This window comes from Scomber scombrus, chromosome 17 (assembly GCF_963691925.1).
Source record: "Scomber scombrus chromosome 17, fScoSco1.1, whole genome shotgun sequence".
In the NCBI taxonomy this organism is placed as follows: Eukaryota; Metazoa; Chordata; class Actinopteri; order Scombriformes; family Scombridae; genus Scomber; species Scomber scombrus.
This window is the reverse complement of record NC_084986.1, coordinates 6133407-6156048: the sequence shown is the minus strand read 5'-3', so window position 1 is coordinate 6156048 and position 22642 is coordinate 6133407. Positions and strand designations below refer to the sequence as shown.

General features: G+C 37.4%; 1 protein-coding gene across 1 annotated transcript; it reads left to right on the top strand.

The window, feature by feature from the left end:
* The first annotated feature begins 1986 nt into the window (after positions 1-1986).
* On the top strand, positions 1987-20154 carry LOC133997123 (snake venom 5'-nucleotidase-like). The gene is made up of 9 exons (XM_062436654.1): positions 1987-2498; positions 6719-6941; positions 8424-8618; positions 13457-13654; positions 16310-16464; positions 17482-17590; positions 17782-17931; positions 19307-19507; positions 19613-20154. The coding sequence occupies exons 1-9, from the start codon at positions 2181-2183 to the stop codon at positions 19786-19788; spliced, it is 1725 nt and encodes a 574-aa protein (XP_062292638.1). The 5' UTR covers positions 1987-2180; the 3' UTR covers positions 19789-20154.
* The last annotated feature ends 2488 nt before the right edge of the window (positions 20155-22642 follow it).

Below are 22642 nucleotides of genomic sequence, written 5' to 3'. Positions count from 1 at the left end.
GCACAGTCAGTGTCATTGTGTTACAGGTAATTTTAGGTGTTGGAAAGCTGGGGTTGCACACCTGAAAGGAAGGTGAAAAACATCCAGTGAACCTTAAAGGATCACGTTGACATGTGTGGGAATTGTGATAAAAGGTGTGAAAGTGATATTATATTATTGTTTATCTTTTATTATCTTCCCACAATACTTTACGAGAAGTTGCTCAGACTTGTTGCATCCTGTTTTTGGTTTTACAGGTAGGAGTGAAAGATAATGGAAAGTGTTGTTTTCTTGGAAGTAAAAGACATCCGGTCTCATTGTCTCGATGCTCTCATCCGTTGTGGATTGAATGGCTTTCCTTCGCTTCAGTCACTTCACTGGTGCTCTCTTTCATTATCAGGTGTGTGAAGTGTATTGTGAAACACACGTACTATAAATAAACGTAGCTTGGTATGAAAACACGTGTCAGATAGCCGAGCTGAGGAGTCATAAAGGCCACAGAATTAAATAAAGGATCACACTGGGGGTTTTTTTGTTTTGTTTTTGGCCCACTGGTACGTGTTTAATAGAGCATGTCAACTCTAGGTTCCCTTTCATTTTCAAGTTGAAACTAGTCAGTTTCGTTACAGCGCGCCAACTCTGGTAAACTGTAGATACAAGGTTATAAATAGTGCAAAGCAGTAATAAGGTTTTTAATATATATGCAGTAGGTAGTTTATGTGTATCTATTGATGCACATAGAATATAGTCTGCTTGTGTGTGGATATGATTTGCAAGTTTTTTCCACAATGTGTATATTAAACAGTAATATAAGGGTGCAACTAATGTCTGTAACATGTCAGATGTCTGTGATGTCTGTACATGTTCACCGTACATTCAGTTTACCGTCATGTTTGACAAAGAAAAGTCAATAAAGCAGCAAATGTTTGACTAACCGTTCCAATTCTTTTAGGATTGGGTTACAAAGCATTTCATCAAATCTCTTATTGAATCTTCTAATGTTACCCTCATCCCTCTTTCACTTTTTTGTCCACTCTCTTTCAGCTCCATTTGCTTTTCACTCAGTGAAAGTAAGAAAGTAAAATAGAAGCATAAACAGTGGTGGTGCTCGTGCCTTTCTGGTCTGAATCTGGTTGTTTTTTTAGAGCAGTGCTGTAAGGAATTTAAATAATGCATGTCTGCATGCACACTAATTAAGAACAGGACAATTACATCTTTATGTAGACAAAAATATAAAAATAACACATTATAAACATATTCTGAGCTTTAAAAAAAAGTTTTTGAATTAAATTTGTTTTACTGTGTTGCCTTGTTAGTCATTTTTGTCAAATATAGGCTACATGGTTTTGTTACAGAACAGCTCTTTGATGCTTAGTGATTAAAAAACATGAATAAATGCATGATGTGGTAGCAGCTGGGCATACAGTAAAAAATAACACTGAGGAAGAAAAGCAATTAACATTTTCAACCTTGCACATCTTTTTTTCTGCTCTCTTTTTAATTGCTTCTTTCCTGCAGCCTCAGCTGTAGATTCTCTAAATTTTATTAAAGATAATTTAGTTTTAAAGGCGTATAAACAAAATGTCAAAGCTTAGGATCAGGAAACAAGTGTCCTCATTCTCCAGATTTTCAGATTGGTGATGTAAGGACTCTTTTGTGTTGGTTTTATATTTATTTTATTATTCTTTTGTTGTCTTGTTGTCTCTTTATGTCCTGAATAAAGCACTTTGAATTTCTTTTTCCTGATGAAAAGCGCTTTAGGGACACAAATTAACTCGCCTCGCTGATGCGTAAAATGCGTAAAATCCATCCAGATACGCACAGCCTCCATCGAGCGAGAGACTGGTTGACTAATGTGTGAAAAAGTCAAAGGTAGGGGGAGACATCAGAGAAGAAAAGGCGTATAACAGTTAAAATCCTCCCTGATGCCTTCCTACTCCTCCTTCTCCTCCTCCTCCTCCTCTCCTTTTTCTCCCAGCAGTGCCTCCTGACACTCTGTCTCAGTCAGTCTGTCCAGCATGTAGTGTCAGCCGGCGTCTAATATCATTCATAAGAAGACTGAGAGGGAGCCAAAAGAAGCAGAGAGGAGGACAATAAGAAAGATTCTAGTGGGTCATGTAAGAAAACTAAGCACCTCCACTCCACCAGCCACCGTCCTCCCCTGTTTTCCTCCTCCAGAGTTTTTAGCGTGCAGCGGAGAGATGAGAGCCTGCGTGGCGCTGGTGCTGCTGGGCTTCTCCGTGTCCACCTCGGCTGCCTTGGACCTTGTTCTCCTCCACACCAACGACGTGCACGCCCGGGTGGAGGAGACCAGCGTGAACTCTGGGGCATGTGGCACAGGAAAACCGTGTTTCGCCGGAGTTGCCCGGAGAGCCACGATGGTTAAAAGGATCCGCGGCGCCGAAAAAAACGTGCTGCTGCTGGATGCCGGAGACCAGTTCCAGGGGACTGTCTGGTTCAACTTCTACAAAGGCGCCGAGGCTGCGCATTTTATGAATAAACTGCGTTACGATGCCATGGTAGGACTTCATTTATGATCTCATCTGAAAGTAGAAGACAGTCTTAATGAGCTGAATCTACTCCCATTGGAGAAATATGTCAGGAAACTCATTCAATGGTGTTTAATACTGAGTTTAAAGTGATGGTGTGCGTAATGTGGGCACGTGTAACTAAGTAAAGTGCTGAAACTAACGATCATATTCATTATCGATTATTTTCTCTCTTATTTGATTGGTTGTTTGGTCCATAAAATGTCAGAAAAATGATGAAAAATGTCAATCACTCTTTTCCAAAGCTCAGCTGACATTCGATCATTTAATTGAGTAAATAATGGACAATCAATAATGGAAAAAAAGTTAATTGCAGCACTAAATGTAAAAAAGTGGTCGTATAAAGTATCAGAAAATAGAAATACTCAAGATTAAGTACTTCAATACTACTTACTACTTCAGATTAAGTATATTCAAATACACAATTTTCATATAAATGTACTTTATTTCTGTTTATTTTTAATAGCGTCTGTATAATAACTACAATATTATTACAATATAACTAAAATAGACTAATAATAGTCAGTAGCATGTGGATTATAATGATAATCGTGATCCTGGCATTACTTTATATCTAAAGGGTTTACTGTAGTTTCCTGTCATTCTTGGCTCACAGACAATCAGGAGTTATGTGGTCGTCATTTAAGTGTTTGGTGCTTGGGTGGTTCATTTGTTATCCAACCTTTTTTAATCTGATACTTAGATGCGCAGCACCAAAACAAATCTTTCAGTCCTTATTTTAGGTGTTTATTTAAACATTACAGTGATGCCACAAGAGATTTAAAACATCATTAACTAAAGTAAGACTGGTAAACACACTTTAAACCATCTAAAATCACCGTTTACGTCCCCACAGAAACAGTAAAGTAGCCATCGATCACTTTGATTAATTTAACTTTTCTGTTTTTCAGTTAACCACTATTTTAAAGACATAGAAGATGAATTGGAAAGGTTTCTGTTGAAGGTCGAGGAATCAGGCTCTAACTCAGAGGAAGGAAAGGAAAGTTGATTTATTGGTTTTGGTTTAAAGGCCTCAATCGGTTTTAATTAGCTTAATAGCTGCGACTCAAAGAGAGAAACGTTTTAATGGATCAGCTGTCTGCTCCGTCTGCCTTTTAATCTCTGCACCAGAATTAGAGAAATTAGTTGAGTCACATTTTACATCCTGATGGAGAACGAACAGTTTCCTGCTGAAGTGTTTAACTCTGAAATGACACATTTTAAAAAAGAGGAGTTCTGTATGGTGGCTGAGAGCGCTCGATGCACTGCAACTTAAACGCTTTGATGATTCATGGTATTACAATATGTTTCAAATACAGACGCTAGGGATGTCCCGATCCAGCTTTTTGCACTTCCGATCCGATACCGATATTGTAGCTTTTAGCATAGGCCGATACCGATACCGGCCGATCCAAGCATGTATTAAAGATTAAAGATATTTACTTATTTTGTTGTTATACTCATGTTGAAAAGGGTTTTACTCTTAAGAACAACTAGCCAACTTAATTAGGTTAGTTTGAATAATCCACAATGGTTGGTAATGAGAAGCTGACCTGTTTATTCTTAACAGGGTTAAATAAACACAAAATAGACAAAATAATAAATAGTCAATTAACCACACAAACTGAATTGGCATCAGTGCTCTGCTCTTGAACAACAAGAGTGTAAACCAAGGCTTAAAAAGCCATCAGTGCAAACAATATTGCAAACTGTATTAAAAAAGCAAAACACACAAAAAAGCTGAGTAGAAAATAAATAGTGGGATGCTGGACAGGTCGCTAGGTGTGCTGAAAAACGCGGACCGGATTTGGGGGGGAAAGCTGAAAAAAACTGGAATGGATTACCTACAGCGGTTTGAAAACAAACTGGATCGGGAGCCGGATCGGGATTTTCCCGTGCAGGCCGATCCGATATTGATATGCATTTTTTGCTAATATCGGCGGCCGATCCGATCCAAATATCGGATCGGGACATCCCTAACAGACGCATATAGCAAGTTTTACAAAAAACAAACTGAAGTTATCAGGAAGTCAATATGATAATAATATAACATGGTGGTTTACACAGAGCTGTGTAAGTGTTAAAAATGATTTAATTTGAGCAGTTGTCTCAGCTGAAGGAAGCCTGTGGTTGTCAAATGATAGGTTGGAGTCAAAAATAATCCCCAGATTGCAAGAAAACTCCCTCACAGCCGGTGACACACTTCTGAGTCGTGTTTCCATCCACCTGGTGACTATAAGTGCGTTAATCTCGCTCTTGTAGTTCTCTTTTTGATCTCTACCAACTCCTGAAGGAAATATCTGGCTCTATAGCTGCTAAATGTTCACCAGCTAGTATACAGCTAAAAGGTTTTTGGAGCTTTTTCTCTTAAAACAGCTGCCTACTGCGGCAAAAAACAACTCCACAAGAGTGCGGAGAGTGAAATGAAATGGTAAAGTTGCAGCTGAACAGCTAAACAATGAACTGAAACCCACGATAAAGTTCCACAAAGCCGAGACGAGCTGCAGAGTCGCTGATAATTCTCTATAGGTTCATCACTACGAACCACAACCAACACATTACACATTGACTGCTCAGATATTGGAAGGAGGTGGGGTACATTTGCCATGTCATCAGGTTTAAGGGGAGTATAAAGTTGTGCATCATCAGCATAGATGCGAACATTTCTAGTACATATCTAAAAAGATCTGTTTTTACCTAAATATCATTGATGAATGGTCATCTGGGCATGTTCATCAGCTGTTAGTGCCCCCTAGAAACATCTGCTCTGTTGTCTCTTACTATGCTTTTTTATATTTTCTTGTGTTTTCTGTGTATTTAATCTATTTCTATGGTGCGTCAGAGAGAGTATCATTTATTAGGATTAGATCTACTGACTGAAAGCGTTGTTTCTGTCACGGTCAGACACAAAGACTTTCTCTGTTGTTGACTGTCAGCAGTTGACAGATGTTTGGGTCACATCAACAAACATTTTGTTCTCTTTTGCTGCACGTTTCATGCACTTGAAGAACTGCTGGTGATTGGAGCTTAGTGTGCACTTTTTTTTGTTCCAGAAACACTTTTGCTTTGGTTTTGAAATATCTGAATTGAATAACCATTTGTGTTCTTTAATGAGCTGCAGCACAGTTCTGTAGAAGAGGATAAACCTTGTGTGCAGATTAGATGGACAAACAACCTGACTAAGAGAAGAAATATTTAAAGTTTCAAGTAAAGTATGACTACCATGCCTTGTGTTTGGGTCAGTGACAAATAAGGTGTGGCAAGATGAGCAATTCAAAAATATATTAAAAAATAGTTTTGAAAGCAGCATCAGGTTTTTTTAAATGTACATTTATTTACATATGTTTATTTTCACGTTAACCCCTTTAATTTTGACTGAACCATGAGGACATAAAAACCATATTGACCCATTTGTGTCTTGTAGAGCCAAAGTGATCCAATAGCAGCAGGTGATAAATAAACTGGGTGGGACTACAGACACTGAGGGCTTCTGCCTTCACACCAGCATTGTTGTCTTGTTTGATGCACTAAAGTTTGACTCTAAGTAAAAAAGACTGTAACATATACTCAACAATTTAATCAAAAAGGCAAACACAGTCCATCCAACAGCTAACTTAACTGTCTCTTCTCTCACCAATCAGAAAAATCCTCTAGAAAACAATTATAATCGTGTTTAACTATTGAAATTCAGCGATTAATTGTGATTTAGAAGAATTAATCATTTGACAACCCCTAACTCATATTTAAAAATATAGTGTTTAAAAAGTGCCAACAGCCCGTAGTGAAACCATCTTGCTCTTGACGGCTCCTTCACTGTCACGTTGAATGAGTCAAAAGTGACGTTTCTAGGACACCGCTCAAAACGTTACTCTTGATATCACATTAAACTACATCAGCATTGGGAGCCACAGTGTGCAGACCATTTAAAGATCCTTCCCTAATGCTTTTTCTGTGTAAGCGATCAGGGACCAAATCTACATCCCTCGTTCTTTGCAAAAATGTATTTAAAACTTTATTTGAAGCTTTGAAGAGGCTTCATCTATCTGAGTTAGTCAAGAAAAGACTGTGGATGAAAACAGTAGATTCATTTACTTTTCATATTGCCAAATTAATATCCTCTTTCTCAGTTAATCTGCAACTATCAGACTAATCTAGAGGAACTTCTTTTGACTTCTGTCTGTCTTTTTCAGGCTTTTGGGAATCATGAGTTTGACAACGGAGTGGATGGACTCATGAAACCGTTCCTGCAGGAGCTCAAATGTCCTATTGTCAATGCTAACATTAAAACGGACAAGACTCTGGCCCCGACGTTTGGCACCACTTATACATCATTTAAGATACTTAATGTTAGCAACGAGCGGGTTGGCGTGGTAGGATACACGTCGCAGGAAACGCCTGTTCTGTCCGAAACAGGTGAGGGGGATTGGGAAGATATGAGATTATATACAGTCTGTCTCTCCCACTGGTTTATATCAGTATAGCATACAACTGTTTGTTATCCAACTGTCAGGATGCGTTAAAGGGTATTTAAGGTATGATGCACACACAAAAAAAGTGAAAATTTAAGGGGGACACTATGAAAGTGAGTTTTTAAAAGATGCCACATTACTTACTGGTTGTCAGTAGTGGAAAGTAACTAAGCACATTTAATGAAGTGCTGTACCTGAATACAATTTTGAGATACTTCGAGGTTACTTAAGTATTCCCATTGTATACTTCCACACGCCACCACATTTCAAAGGGAAATATTGTACTTTCTACTCCACTACATTTTATTTGACAGCTTTAGTTACTTTTCAGAGGAAGATTTGACACAATGGATAATATAACAAGCTTTTAAAATACAACACATTGTTAAAGATGAACTCAGTGGTTATCTTCTTACAAAAAGCAGTGTGTAAACAGGCTCACATTTCAGATGTCTATGAGTTGTTAACAGCTCCACCAAATAGTGATGTTTCCCTCTAAACTTCTCACATGGTTTCATTTCAATAAATGTTCAAATGATCCAATATTTCAGCAAAAATCAAAGATTAGAGAAAAATTCTAAAAACTGAAAAAACATTTGTGTATCCGAGCTTTGTTTTTTCTTCTTTCCTCTCTCATTAATCATCTCACCACCCCTCACATTTATCTGCTGACCCTTTGGAGGGGCCCCACCCCTAGGTTGGGAACCACTGGACTAAACTAGCTAACTGTATATAAAGTAGTGTAAACTAGCTCCACCTCCAGCAGCTACAACAGTAACATGCTGCTCTAACACTGATGCTTCACTATTAATAATCTAATGATGTCATATATAATAATATATCAGTCAGAGGACCAAACCACTACTTTTACTGTAATACTGCATACTACATCACTCATAATACTGCAGTACTTTTACTGTAATACTGCATACTACATCGCTCATAATACTGCAGTACTTTTACTGTAATACTGCATACTACATCACTCATAATACTGCAGTACTTTTACTGTAATACTGCATACTACATCGCTCATAATACTGCAGTACTTTTACTGTAATACTGCATACTACATCACTCATAATACTGCAGTACTTTTACTGTAATACTGCATACTACATCACTCATAATACTGCACTACTTTTACTGTAATACTGCATACTACATCGCTCATAATACTGCAGTACTTTTACTGTAATACTGCATACTACATCGCTCATAATACTGCAGTACTTTTACTGTAATACTGCATACTACATCACTCATAATACTGCAGTACTTTTACTGTAATACTGCATACTACATCGCTCATAATACTGCAGTACTTTTACTGTAATACTGCATACTACATCACTCATAATACTGCAGTACTTTACTTGTAATGCAGTATTTTTACATTGCTGTATCTATCCCTGTGGCTCTGTAGGACCACACCTGCAGTTTGAGGACGAGGTGAAAACGCTGCAGCTTGAGGTGGACAAACTAACGACGCTGGGGATCAATAAGATCATCGCTCTGGGTCACTCCGGCTTCACCATCGACAAAGAGATCGCCAAGAAGGTCCGCGGCGTTGACGTTGTGATCGGCGGACACAGCAACACGTTCCTTTATACACCTCCAGGTGAGTACAGCTGTTTATGCCACATCTGTCATATCCTGATGTCTAGCTCTACTGCTTAGTCACAAACATGTAAACCTTTTAAGTGATTGTTTTCTCTTTAGTCTCTTTTACTGTTTATTGCAGCTCAAAACAAATTAAGTGGCAGCAGCTTCTCTGAAACATTGTGCCCATGTTTGTGTTATGTGGGAACAAACTGTGGTAATATTTAAACATTTTCAGCTATAAAAATAGTTGCAACATCTAATCAGTCACCAGGATGGTTAAAGAGAGTTTAGGATTTCTATAATGACATGTTAATGGCTCTCCTGTGCAGTGAGCTATCCAGGAAGTTATGTAACCTTGGTGCTTTCCAACCTGCCCTGTAGCACTGCCAGCGACCTCACAAGAAGGTTTATCTTAGGTATTAGAAAAGAAAAGCTTTCATTCTGGTAAATTTAGAAAAGATCAATTAGATAAGCTCAATTAGAGCCATGAGATAATGCTCAGACTATGCCTGCCAAATTCATAAATTCTTCTTCTCTCTTTTTTGGCCTTTCAAACAGACTAAAACAGTTTTTTTCATCCCAAAAAAGGCCTGCGAAGTGTGTAATTGTGAAAACAGCAGCTTGGCGTTGTTAAGTGTACGAGGGGAAACAGAGCTTTGTAGAGCCACATTCATATCGCTGACATAACAGATAGGGTCAGTTGTGCTGCTTTTATTCTTTTTAATTTGAAAGAAAGAAGATAAAAACACAATAATAGTAACAACAATGGTGAACAGCTTTGTACGAGTGTCATTATCTTCATTGTCTGACTTTTCTAGCTCATTTAGAGTTCAATGTTGCTATCTACTGTACCATCTTCCTCTGCTGAAACTGTAATCCGCTCGCAATAAACTAAATGTCAGGAAGCTGCAGCAGAAATGGAAAGAGCATAATTTATTTCATGTGCGCTGGCTTTCTGTGGCTGGTTTGCTCATCTGTCCTCCACATAGGCCCATATATAAATAGAATGACCTGTTTTGGGCCTTTTAATGTACAGTAGATGGAGGTATTTGCAGTAATGAGCTGAAACTCCGCCTTCGTGTTGTCTGAGTCACTTCTGCGAAGGAAACTGAGATGTGATGTTAAAATTAGAAAGCATAATATATATTGAATTGTGGGTCAATTATAGGTTTTTTTGTGTCCATGTGGTTTAATCAAATTTAAAGGGGTTAACATTATCATATTGTTTTTGTGTACCCAACATAAAATGTCTGCTTTTATTCCATTTTGAGAGAATATATTAGAGGATTATGGCAAAAATGTCTAAGTGGTGTAACCAACTTGCTTAAAAACACAGAATTCTCAATAAAACACCATATCAACTAGTTTGGCATGATCTTACATTATAACTTTTTATATTAAATAAAGCTAATGGAATACAATTGTTCTAAATATTATATTTAATCTGGGGATCATGGAGATCAGGAAACATTTACTTTTTAGTAAGTAAGTCCACTTAAATACACTGAAGGTGGATAAAATATTTAATATTTATCATTCTTTTGTGGTTACACCATTTGACATTTCCAGGAGCATTCAGTCTTACTTATAGTAAAAAATGGTGCAAAAGTCATTTCAAATGACATAAAACAAACAAACAAAAATACAAAATGTACATTTGAACAAACCTGATGCTGCTTTTAAAACAATTGTGTAAGATGTTTTTGAATTGCTCATCTTTTCAACCATTTAACAAAACTGAAAACAAGAAAAAAAGTGTCCTAATCCAAACAAAGATAGTTGCTGTGTACCATCATTTATCAGCTGCTTGGCTGCATTAGCAGTTTTTTATTATTGTCATGAAAAAAATAGTGGTTTGGAAAAACTCTTCCAGATTACTCAGTAGGGTGTAATGCTTTCTCAAGAAGTGGGGGACAATTACCCCACTTCTTGAGAAAGCATTACACCCTAATGCTTCCTTTTATGGATGAAGTTCAAGCTTCTGTTGTTGTGAAACTCACAAATTGATTTACTTTCCCTACATCAGACATGAGTTTGTGTTTCTTTTGTCTGTACTTGCTCGTTACTTTAAGGATAATTTTGCTGAGACTTCTCTGTTCACTTTGTTACTTTCTATTATTCTATATTTTCATACTTAATACTGTGTAAATATCTTATCTTGTGAGGATATACTGTAAGTCACTCTGGCTTCCTGGTTTACGAACTATCATCTCAACTTAGTGAGCGAGCCCACTGCGATCCTCTTCTGCTGAGCTGAAGTGATTATATTAATGTTAATATTGGGTTTTATTTTATAGCTGATTCACAGCCGTTTTGCCAGCAGTTTGGTAGACTTGTGTCAGCTAAGCAGGACATATTATAGCTGTCAGAAAGTCTTCACACCGCTAACTCAGAATTACCACTAGGAAACTGATGTGAAGGGTTTTTTTCTTTTTCTGATTTGACTTCTTTCACAGTCTGAACAATGTGACGTAAATGCAGCAAAAGTGGAAGTTGAGGTTAAAGATTAATATTTAGTCACGTCTGACAGGTTAGGGCTGACGCTGATTGGCTGAGTCAGAGATGTCCTAATAGGGGTACCACAGAGAGGATATACTATGCTTTGTCTGGTTTTCTGTTTTTATATACTGTTCAAAGATCCAAAATTTGATGTGAATGTATATGAGTCAGTGACAAATAAGGGTTGGCAAGAGGAGCAATTCAAAAATAGATGTCCTAATAGGGGTACCACAGAGAGGATAAACAATATATATTTAAAATATCTTTTAAAAAATGTTTTAAAAGCAGCAAAATGTCCTTCCTGAAAATGTCAAATGGTGTAACCACAAAATAATGATAAATATTAAATATTTTATCCACCTACAGTGTATTTAAGTGGATTTATACTAATAATTACTTCCTGATTGACATGATTCCCCAGATTAAATGTAATATTTAGAACAATTGTATTCCATTACCTTTATTTAATAAAACAAAGTTAGAATGTAAGATCATGCCAAACTAGATGATATGACGTTTATTGAGAATTTAGTGTTTTTAAGCAATGGCTGCAGACGTGTTAGCTGTCTTGTTGGCAGCTTGGCTTCATCTTCAAGTGTATTTCTTCTCAAAAAAATGATGCTCCATGTTTCATTTTATCCTCCTCCAGCAGCAGTCCGTCTCTGTCAGCTGTGTTTTTGCTGCTGGGCGGGAGGAAACTTTGAGTCTTCATTCTGCTGGTTTACCGAAGAGTAAACACGCTGTCCACACGAGTCTGGCCTCAATAAATAGCTCTGTACTGTTAATATAAAAGCAGCAGTGCACAGTCACAGAGCAGGCAGAGGAAGTGGGCTGTTGGTTTGAACCTCAAGCCTCAGAAAGTCCTGGAAAAAAATATTTTTTTACAGCAAAGATGAGTTAGTGTGTAATGAACCACATTTAGTCATTGTCTGGAGTTAAGTGAGTAAGAGTCCTCTGAAGCTCAGAGTGATGCAGATCTCTGAAGTCAAAATCTGGGTTGTGCAACTCCGTAAACCCCTCCGACAGAAGGACAAAATAAGTGATGTGACTGTTTTACAGCTGGTATCTAGGTTTACTACTCACAGCCGTCATTTCCAGTTATTAGGGTCAGAAAAGCCAAATTAGACAGAACGACCAAACTGACTGACAATTTACTTGTCTACACAGAAAGTGTGTTTAAAGGGCGTCTGGTGGAGCACATACATTTCTATTTTAATTCATATGCAGGTGCAAAACCACAATATCAAGTGTATTTTTACTCTTCAAGTCTATTTTTTTCCATTTTATGCTCACAACTACAATCAAACTTTATTTATATAGCACGTTTCACAGGTTAATGGAGTTCAAAGTGCTTTATAGTTGATTGACAAGCTGATAATAAGACAGAACACGTGACAACATAAAGAAAAGGAATAATAACCATGGGAGAACAAAAACAATCATTAAAAGACAAAAATTGAGACCAGTGCACGCAAGAGGAAAAATGTTTAGAAACTTTAAATAAAATAAGGTTTAAAAAAAAAAAAAAAGTAAAAACCTTGGTTAAAATAGATTAAAAAAGACAAAAGAAAAGTAAAATTAAATAAAACAAATTTTACAAATGACACAATCTTCACAGAAAGGCACTGTACCAAATACCAGAAGTGATGTAGAAGTGATAAATTGAGCGGCGACAGTCCACCAGAATGTTTCCTCAGCTGCTAAATAAAACATTGACATGTATACGTATATATCTATGAAATAAACCATAAACATAATTATGTATATATGTCTAGGAAATAAACAAGCTGATACTCTGATTATGATTATCTTCCACTCTCAACACTTTCACAGCTCGGTCCTTACTGACTCTACTGACTCACAACGCTTAATTCATGAATGAACCAACTGCAAATGTAAATTAAACCATTAAATTAACACAAATCTGCTCTCAGCAAATATTGATTTCATTTAGATTTATTTTGGTTACTCACAGATTAATTCTAGGGGACATATTAATAATCTGTGTGCATAAATTATGAATTTCTGCACCCTTTTACTTAATATCAGTGTATAAATTGGCTTTTTGCACACAAGAATTATCAAATATTTTACCTCATAGCTTCTGGGTTCTATACAACCTTCTTAAACTCTGAGCTGAAACATCAATCTAGTTGCGAGTTCATCAATAACAAATCAATCAAAACCAATTATGATAATCCTTTTAGTCACATATAGGTTAAAATGCTGAACTTTCTACTGCTTTGTATATAAATCTTTGTAGATTCCAGACAAAAAGAGACATTTAAAGATATCACCTTGCAATTCTTTACTTCCTAATGTCTCTTTCTGTCCACTCTTTTTCTTTATTTCCAGGAAGTCCTCCATCCAATGAAGTCCCTGCAGGTCCTTATCCGTACATGGTGGACTCAGAGGACGGGCGGAAGGTTCCTGTTGTGCAGGCTTACGCCTTCGGGAAATACCTGGGTCGCCTGGATGTGAAATTTAATGATGTGGGGGATGTAGTGAAAGCTGAAGGCAACCCGATCCTGCTGGACATTAACATCCCACAGGGTAAATATCTCCATGTCTCAGTGTATTGTTATCAGGTTTTTTGACCTGTTTTTTCAGTTTTTTCCTCTTATGTTGTAAGGAGGAAAGATTATCTTAAAGTCTATTGTACTGTGACAATAAAGGCACATCTGATTACACTTCGACACAGGCATAAACATTTCAAGAGCTTCAGTACAGAGTCAAGAGGGTGTGATATACAGCACGACAAGGAGGCGAAGCCGTAAACAAAACCACCTTCCTGCACATGCTCAGTGTCGTCTGCCTTACACAGAACTACTCTCCAGAGACTGAAAATGTGACTGCTGTTAATCTTCGGAGACGTTTCTAAACAAACTGACAGACCAGACTCTTTATAATCAAGCAACATGTCACCCAGTGCAACGCTGTGGCTCATTGATGTGTTTTTAATAGTTAACAGAGGAATAAGATACATAAGGCTTTGGATACAAACACACGCAATACTTATTAGCAGATTAGTTCATCGTTGTTTTTGGTATTTTATGAGTTTGTTGACGATGAGAAATTTACAGAAAGTTGTCAGCCCCTTTTTAAAATATCTCTTACAGGAATCCAGCACCACCCAGAACATAAGAATGTTGAGTCCAGTGAAAGCAGCCTGTTAGCAGAGAGTAAACAAACTCAGTACACTTCAAATGTAACTACCACAACAGGATATATACTGTATATAAAAGGAGGTAACGCTGATGATGACCACAATATATCTTTAGGCCCCTCAGAATACAACTGACTGTAAAGTATCAGTCTGTGAAACTGGAAATGTACCCAAAGCCCTCTGCAGCAGGCCAAAGATTGCTCCTCAGAAAGTAGAATATTTGTCAATTTTATGACCCAGTTTATAAATGAGTCAGCCAGGCTTCATAAAGGACCAAGGTGTAGTTAGCTGAAGTTAACTGATTACTACCAGTGCTGACTTGCTTTCCTCTTCTTTCAAACCAAGAGACTGTCAGCCAAAAACACACCAGTCCCACTCTACAGCAACAATTGTTAGTCAATTCTCCATATTTGGGGTCAAGCATGACGTCACCGTAGAGGCAGCACTCTCATCTTGGCAGAGAGACTTACTGTCTTCTGTCCTGGAGAAGGTGAAGGCAACTGTCTGTGGTGTTTTAGGGAATGCAGGAGTTACTAAAGCTGCAGATGGGTAACTGTGTTTCCTTGTTTGTAGAATAACGAACCAATAGGCTAATTCCATTACTGTAGATGCATTGAGTATGAGGAGTATTCGTGGTTCTTTCTGTGAAGGTGAAAGTTTCTTCAGAATCGAGATGTCGGCATCATGTAACAGATGGGTGCATTGATAAAACTTTTTTATTATCCTTGGCTGAGCTTCAATAAACACTCTCATTGTAAGACATCCGGGACTCCTGCACACTTTCTCCACTGCTGAGGTTAAACACTGACAAACAAATTCTCCATAACATCAATCAAATGAAAACTAACCTCTTTTCACTATTTCTTCTTTATTCTGCGTAGAGACTTTGTCACAGAAACATAAAGGAGAAACAAAACACCAACATTTAGCTAAATGCTCATTTTGATTTTTAAGTAAGTTAACAATGTCCTGAACATTTAGTGACAACAGAGCATCAGCAGCCCCGTTTGTCTGTGTGTGTTATATGCGAGAAGTTGATGGTAGCACTGAAAACTTGGGATGGAGTTTCATTAATTTGGGTTTTCTTTCAATAAACAAGCAGAATGGATTTAATAATGAAGCTCTGACACAGCGCTCTGAAAACAGACTGATTTTTGACACTAATAATTTAAAAAAATATATTTCAGTTTTATTTCTGACATCGTGAGAAATAGCGGCGTGGCGTGAGTTCGTGTGAAAACATTTCTCATGCTGAAAAGTTGACTTCTCAGCGTGAGAAATGTGTGTGTCTCACGGTCGATGTTTGAGACTTGAGAGCTTTGGTAAACTCTCTTCACCCCTTGCTATTTCTGTTCACCACTAGTTTGTCCTCCGTGATTGTTATCTCCACTTACAGAAGGTCCAAATCTTATTCCATCTGATTTTACAGTGGGGAAAAAATGCTAATGACGTTATGTTTTTTTAACTCGAGATGTTCAAGGCACTCGTGCAAAGATGCAAGAAGCACAGAACAGAAAAACTCAGTGCTCAGCAACGCAAAAAAACAGCGAGCAACAAGCTTCACTCTCATTGAAAACACATTTACAAAAAGTCACCACAGGCTGCTAAGAAGCGCTCTATCTGATCAGGGCCTTAAAGAAATGGTATTATGGCCTTTTCTTTACTCAATTTAAGAAATACTGAGTCTCTCTTAAACATGTTTAAAACATGTAATTCACTAAAAGTTGCTTAGATTGTTTATTTATATAAACCCTACATTAATAATGACCACCTACTCTGATTGACTGAAGGTGTGACCCCACTTTCACCCCCATCTTGCATCTTTACTTAGAGTAATCACTTCAGCTGGAGATGTGAGACAGTATCCTGATCCTGAATAAAGGGGATGAACCGGCTGCTGTTTTCTTTAATTTTACAACCAAATAAAACATTGACAGGAAGGGTTTTATAGCAGGCAAACAGCAGGCAGAAAGATTACAGCAGGCTGAGTAAATTATTACCTCAACCTTACCTGTCTTAAAGCTGAATAATGTCCATTTCAGATCCAGATTTTCTTGCCGATGTGGAGGAGTGGAAAAAGAAACTGTCAAACTACTCAGCTAAGGTGGTGGGAAAGACTCTGGTGTTTCTGAATGGGACGACTGAGGAGTGTCGCTTTCGTGAATGCAACCTGGGAAACCTCATCTGTGATGCCATGGTAAGTCTTTAAAAGAGTACTCCACAGATTAAGTGTTGCATTCCTACAACACTGTTAGATGTATGATGGAGAGGTTTGGGTTTTTTTTAAAGGATCAAAATTGATGCAGCAGAATCTGTACGGAAATATCGTTCTTCCTTGACAAAAACAATCAATGCAAACAGCACATGGAAAACCTTAGCAACAACCTTAGCAACCAAGGCTATTGGACAGATGGCCATTTATGAGCCAACATCAGCTTCTCAGCAAGGTAGAAGAAAAAAAATCATTCAGGTCAGACTGAGGCCTGGAGTTTTGACTTGCAGCGGACATTTTTACATGGTTCAATTACGCTTTTTTGTGTTATGTGGTTTAGTCCAATTTAAAGGGGTTAAAATTTGAAAATAAACTCACATACAATTTCTGCTTTAAATCCATTTTGAGAGAATAAATACAAGTGGTGTAACCATAAAAACTGTGTAGCAAATAATTCAACTTGCTTAGAAACACTAAAATCTCAATAAAACACCTTATCAACTAGTTTGGCATGATCTTACTGAGTATTATCTGTCGATCAAATAGTCATTACTGCTCTAATTAATCCACACAAATACAGCAGAAAGATGTAAGACATTCAACTATACCACAGTCTATTTACATGTAAAGTGATTTACTCAGCTGTTTGTCACTTTTTCATTGTCAGTATTTGTTTGTATGCCTGTAAATCACTGAAGATATTCACAATAATTCAGTTTTAAAATGTTCTTTCAAAAGATTAATATATGACTGTGTGGAATTCCCACATCAGCACTTTCAGCTGGTTTTCTCAGCTTCTCTCCATCATGAAATCATAATAAAGTTATATTACTATAAATATGAAAATGCACACCGATGAATAGATACTTGAGAAGGACTCACCCAAAGTGGTATCTTGAAGCAAATAATGATTCAAATAGCGTACAATAAAGGCTCCATCAGTAGTAGGTAGTACATTGAATATTAACGTAGAATAAAACATTTATGTCTCCATTTTTTCAGCTTGACAACAACATTGGATTCTCAGACGGACTCCAGTGGAACCACGTCAGCGCCTGCCTCTTCAACGGAGGAGGTGTCCGAACATCTATTGATGAGCATACCAGGAACGGTACGTCGCTGGTTTCCATGGAAGTTAATTAACACCAGAGCTGTACACTCAGAGCCAGAACATGGAAGGAAGGGGATTACATAATGTTATCCTCTAAACTTTCCCTGCTACACTCAAACCCTTTGAAACTAAAACTCCACCAAGCACAAAAACAACCTGCTTTGAATTTAAGAAAACTTTGTCGTCCACAGGTTCGATCACCATGGAGGACCTGATCTCCGTTCTACCCTTCGGAGGAACCTTCGACCTGGTGCTGCTGAAGGGCTCCACACTGAGGAAAGCCTTCGAACACTCCGTGAAACGATACGGCCAGAGCAGCGGAGAGTTCCTACAAGTGTCCGGTACCTGTGGTTTTACATTTTCATCTTTAGTATATTTAGGACGCTTAAATGAGTACAGATTGTAGACACGCTTTCTGTATCGATTACATCTCTTCATCCATCCGTGAATGATATAAAATACTTGTTAGATACATTTAAAAGGTTAATTGAAAGTATTAATAAAGTGTATCTAAATGTCAGATTCATCAAGAAATCAGTATTTGCCACATGTCAGTTTTGATTTGTCTGCTTAATTGGGGAATAATAAGAGAAATAGAAATCCCTGTCATATTTCTGCAGAAACAGCGCCCCTTACAGACTGGTACACTAATATAATTGATGGCATATCAGGATGGGCATGTATGGAAGATATAAAATGCCTAAATAAAAAGTAAATCCAACCATTAAAAAAAGTCAAACACTAAATTATTTTTTGGTAAGAGTGAAAAATGAGTCAGAATACAATTTATTTAACTTTTTTTTTGTTTAATAACGAACTTATTTGTTTTTCGTTGATATAACATTTCCATTTAGAAAGTGTAGCATCTGCACACTTATTTACTAAGCCACACAATTTATGCTACGCTATGTTAAAATGAAATCACATTACAGAAAACACAGTGGAAAGGTTTATTGCACGTATTAGGAGCTTCTTCTTTTTCCAGATTGGAGATGTATTGTCGATGCCAAAATGAAAAACAAATGATTCAGTTGTAAAAGACAAAAAGCTAAATTGAAAGTTATGACATATGTTTTTCATTTAATTATGACACATAAATGCAAATCATAAAAACTAATAACCTTAACACCAGTTCACAGAGTTGGTTGGTTTTAAAGGTAATTGATTAATTGTTCAGTGTAGAGTCTCAAAATATTGTATAATGCTTCATTGTCATCATTATTATTTGTCTTTATTCGCTGAAGCCCAAGTTAACAAATTCAAGTGACTTATTTTGTCGGACCAACAGTCAAAAACTAAAAAAATTGAAGATGGAAAACTGAGAAAAAATAGGAAATATTCACATTTGGGAAGCTCCTATGAGAAAATTTTATCCATTTTTGATTTTAAAAATTACTTTTTTTTGCAGATTCATTTTCTGTCAATCGATTAATTGTGTAATCGTTTCAGCTCAAAAGTGAGTTGCGATATACGAGGTTAATCCGGCAATGACCAGAACAACATGTTTATATGTATGAATATTTATTAAATATATAAAATTGTTAAAATCTTGTTTGAAACTTTTTATTTAGTCTGGTCAAACACATTTGGTGCCAGTTTTTGGTAACTAACAGTTACGATTACATTTCACTTGATACCAAAAAAAAGGATTTAGGTTTGATCCTCAGAGCCGTTGAATCAGAGTCAGACTGACGATTTTTTAATGTCCTCCATCAGGGTTTCAGGTAGTGTTTGACCTTTCCAAACCTCCCGATCATCGTGTGAAGAGTCTCAACATCCTCTGCACAAATTGCCGCGTCCCTCACTACGAGCCTGTTGAGGATGCGGTGGAGTATAAAGTAGTGCTGCCGTCCTTCATGGTGAACGGCGGAGACGGATTCTCCATGATCAAAGAAGAGGTGATCAAACACAACAGCGGTAAGTTGAGACTTCTGGATATTTTTAGAGGATTTTGTAGAAGCCTTATTGTCGTATTTCAGAGTAAAGATGTAAACATTTCACTTTTTTAATATTTCCTTTCAGGGGATTTGGACATTTCAGCCGTGGCAAATTACATCACGCAAAGAAAAACAGTTTATCCGCATGTTGAAGGACGAATTAAGTTCTACAACTCTTCTTCTGGACTAAGGGCACAAGTCACTCCACTGGTTTTATTGGTTTCACTGGTGCTGCTCTGGACTTTGTGTGGCAGCATTTAAAGTGAAAATCAGCCAGAAAGACAAGAGGACAGAAAAAGACTGAGGTTTTTTATAAACTGCATGTGAACTTTGGGAACGAAATGATCCTACAACGCTGAAAATCTTGACTTGAGTTTTTTTTTTTTTTTGCAACTCTATTTTAACATCATTTTAAACCATAAAACCTGAAACAATGTGGTTGGGAGCGTCTTGAAACTCCATCTGGACCAAAACTACAGCTGATGGTTTAACCTGAAGGGTGCAGTTCCTCTAACGACCACTAGATCGCAGCTACAAGAACTCTTGGACTGTTTTGAGTTTAGCAGGAAATCATCAAATTTCTATCTAGAAAAACACAAAATAAAAATCTTTACACAAAAAAATAAATTGAGGTGTGGTGGTTTTATGAATTCATGCAACATCGTTTGGTAAGTATTGTGACATTTTTGCTCTATTACCATAGTTGGAATTCATGACTCCAGTAACACTGAAGATGGCAAATGTTAAATCAAAGTTTCAAACGGTTAATTAAGAACAGGGCTGCGACTGACAATTATTTTCATTGTTGATTAATCCACCAATTTTTTTTCTCAATTAATCAATGCATTGTTTTGTCTATAAAATGACAGAAAACTGTGAAAATGCACGTCATAATGACTTAGAGCCACAGGTGATGGCTTCAAGTGATCAAGAGTCCAACCATCCCCCTAAAAAAACGAGTCCTCCAAAATGTTTCTGCACAATATGTTAAGAGTCTATGTAGCATGTAAGTTGGGGTGTAAGTACTTGGTCCGCAAAGCAAGCTAGTTGTCTAGCTAGGAAGTTAAAATGTCTAACAAGCTTTTCAGGTACCTGATAAAGATTTTATTTTATTGTTGGATCAGTGACAAATAAGGGTTGGCAAGATGAGCAATTCAAAAATATCTTTAAAATTGTCTTAAAAGCAGCATCAGGTTTGTTAAAATGTGCATTTTTGTTGGTTTTATGTAATTTGAAATGACATTTGCACCATTTTTTACCAAAAGACTGAACGCTCCAGAAAATGTCAAATGGTGTAACCACAAAAGAATGATAAATATTCAATATTTTATCCACCTACAGTGTATTTAAGTGGACTTATACGTATAATTACTGAAATGTTTCCTGATTGATTTGGTACAAAGTTTTTATGGTTACACCACTTAGACATTTTTGCCATAATCCTCTAATATATTCTCTCAAAATGGATTAAAAGCAGAGATTTTATGCTGGGTCCACAAAAAAGAATGTGTTCAAGTTATTCATGTGTTTTTTTCCACATTTTAACCCCTTTAACCTTTGTGTCGTCCTCCCGGGTCAAATTGACCCCGTCAGTTTTGACTGTTCCTTCTTTCCTTCCTTCCGTCTGTCTTTCGTCCCTTCTTCTCTCTTTCTTTCCTTGCGTCCTTCCTTCTTCCCTTCCTTTCCTTCCTCCCTTCCTTCTGTCTTCCCTCCCTTCCTCTCTTCCTTCTTTCCTATGTCCTTCTTTCCTTCCTTCTTCCCTTCCTCTTTTCCTTTCTCCCTCCCTCCCTCGTTCCTTCTTTCCTCCCTCCCTCCTACCTTCCTTCCTTCCTTCTGTCCTTCCTTCCTTCCTTTCCTTCCTCCTTCCTTCCTTCCTTCCATCATTCCTTCCTCCTTCCCTTCCTTCTTCCTCCCTTCCATCATTCCTTCCTCCTTTCCTTCCTTCCTTCTTCCTTCCTCCTTTCCTTTCTTCTTCCTCCCATCCTTCCATCTTTCCTTCCCTCTTCCCTCCTTCCTTCCCTGACTGGAGGACAACAGGAGGGTTAAATTTGACTAAACCACGTGGGCACAAAAAAACATCATTGACCCATATGTTAAATGCTGGCTTGGCTTCCTCTGCTCCATCATTGGCTTAAACATTAGAGAACTAGAGGATATTTACTACTACTAAACCCACAAATGGAGAGACTTCATTATACAGAAAAAGAGAAAACAGACTTAATAGTATACATACATATAAGTCAGATGGAGAATTCCCTAATAAATGGTCTTTAAATACACATTATAACTGTCAGTATAAAACATCCACCTCCACTATATCTTCCTTTAATTGTGGCTCAATCTATACTGAAACTGCTACCAGCGGTTCAGCCGACTCTCTGCTGTCTTAACATCAGTTGCGTTCGACCGTTTTAAATCTGCAGCTCCTCCTGCAGCGCTCTCGGAGCCAAGGGAAACAAGGCCCCCTCTGTGTGAGGGATCTCCCAAACAACGCCCGCTGCTTACTAATGCTCAGGAACTCCTTATTACTCGCTTTAGTGAGCTCCAACACAGCTGGCACCAGCACGCAGAGGAATGTGCTGCCAAGTACAGCCACATTAAGATGAAGAGGCAACTATTCTCCTGTTTAATTTAGTGCCAGGGGGTTCTGAGAAGAGACTGAGGTCACCGACTTGGCAGCCGTCACACATGAGAATCAGAACAAGTTTTGTTCAAGTTTTGTTTTTAAGCTTTTTTTAATTGTTTTACTTTTAGTTTTCCAGTGAAAACAGTTTCTTGTGCTGCGGTTTGGAGTTAGAAACGTTGGAAAGAAGCTTTTTTTAAAAAAAACACTTTAAAGGGTCAAGTCACTCAAAACACAATTTATTTCCAATCAGATAGTTTTGGGGTTTTATGAAATGCATAAAGTTTAAAATAATGCATTTAAAAAGTAAAACAGCAGCATGTTGAGGTATCTTATGAAATGTTTTTTGAACTTCGGGTGAATTTAGTATCTGAAAACAGTTTGAATGCATTTTTAAAACAGAGCTTTAATCTTTAATCTGTATTTAAATAGCCCCAAATAACTATAAAAGTCATCTGAAAGCACTTTTCACATAGAGCAGGTCTTGGGAAT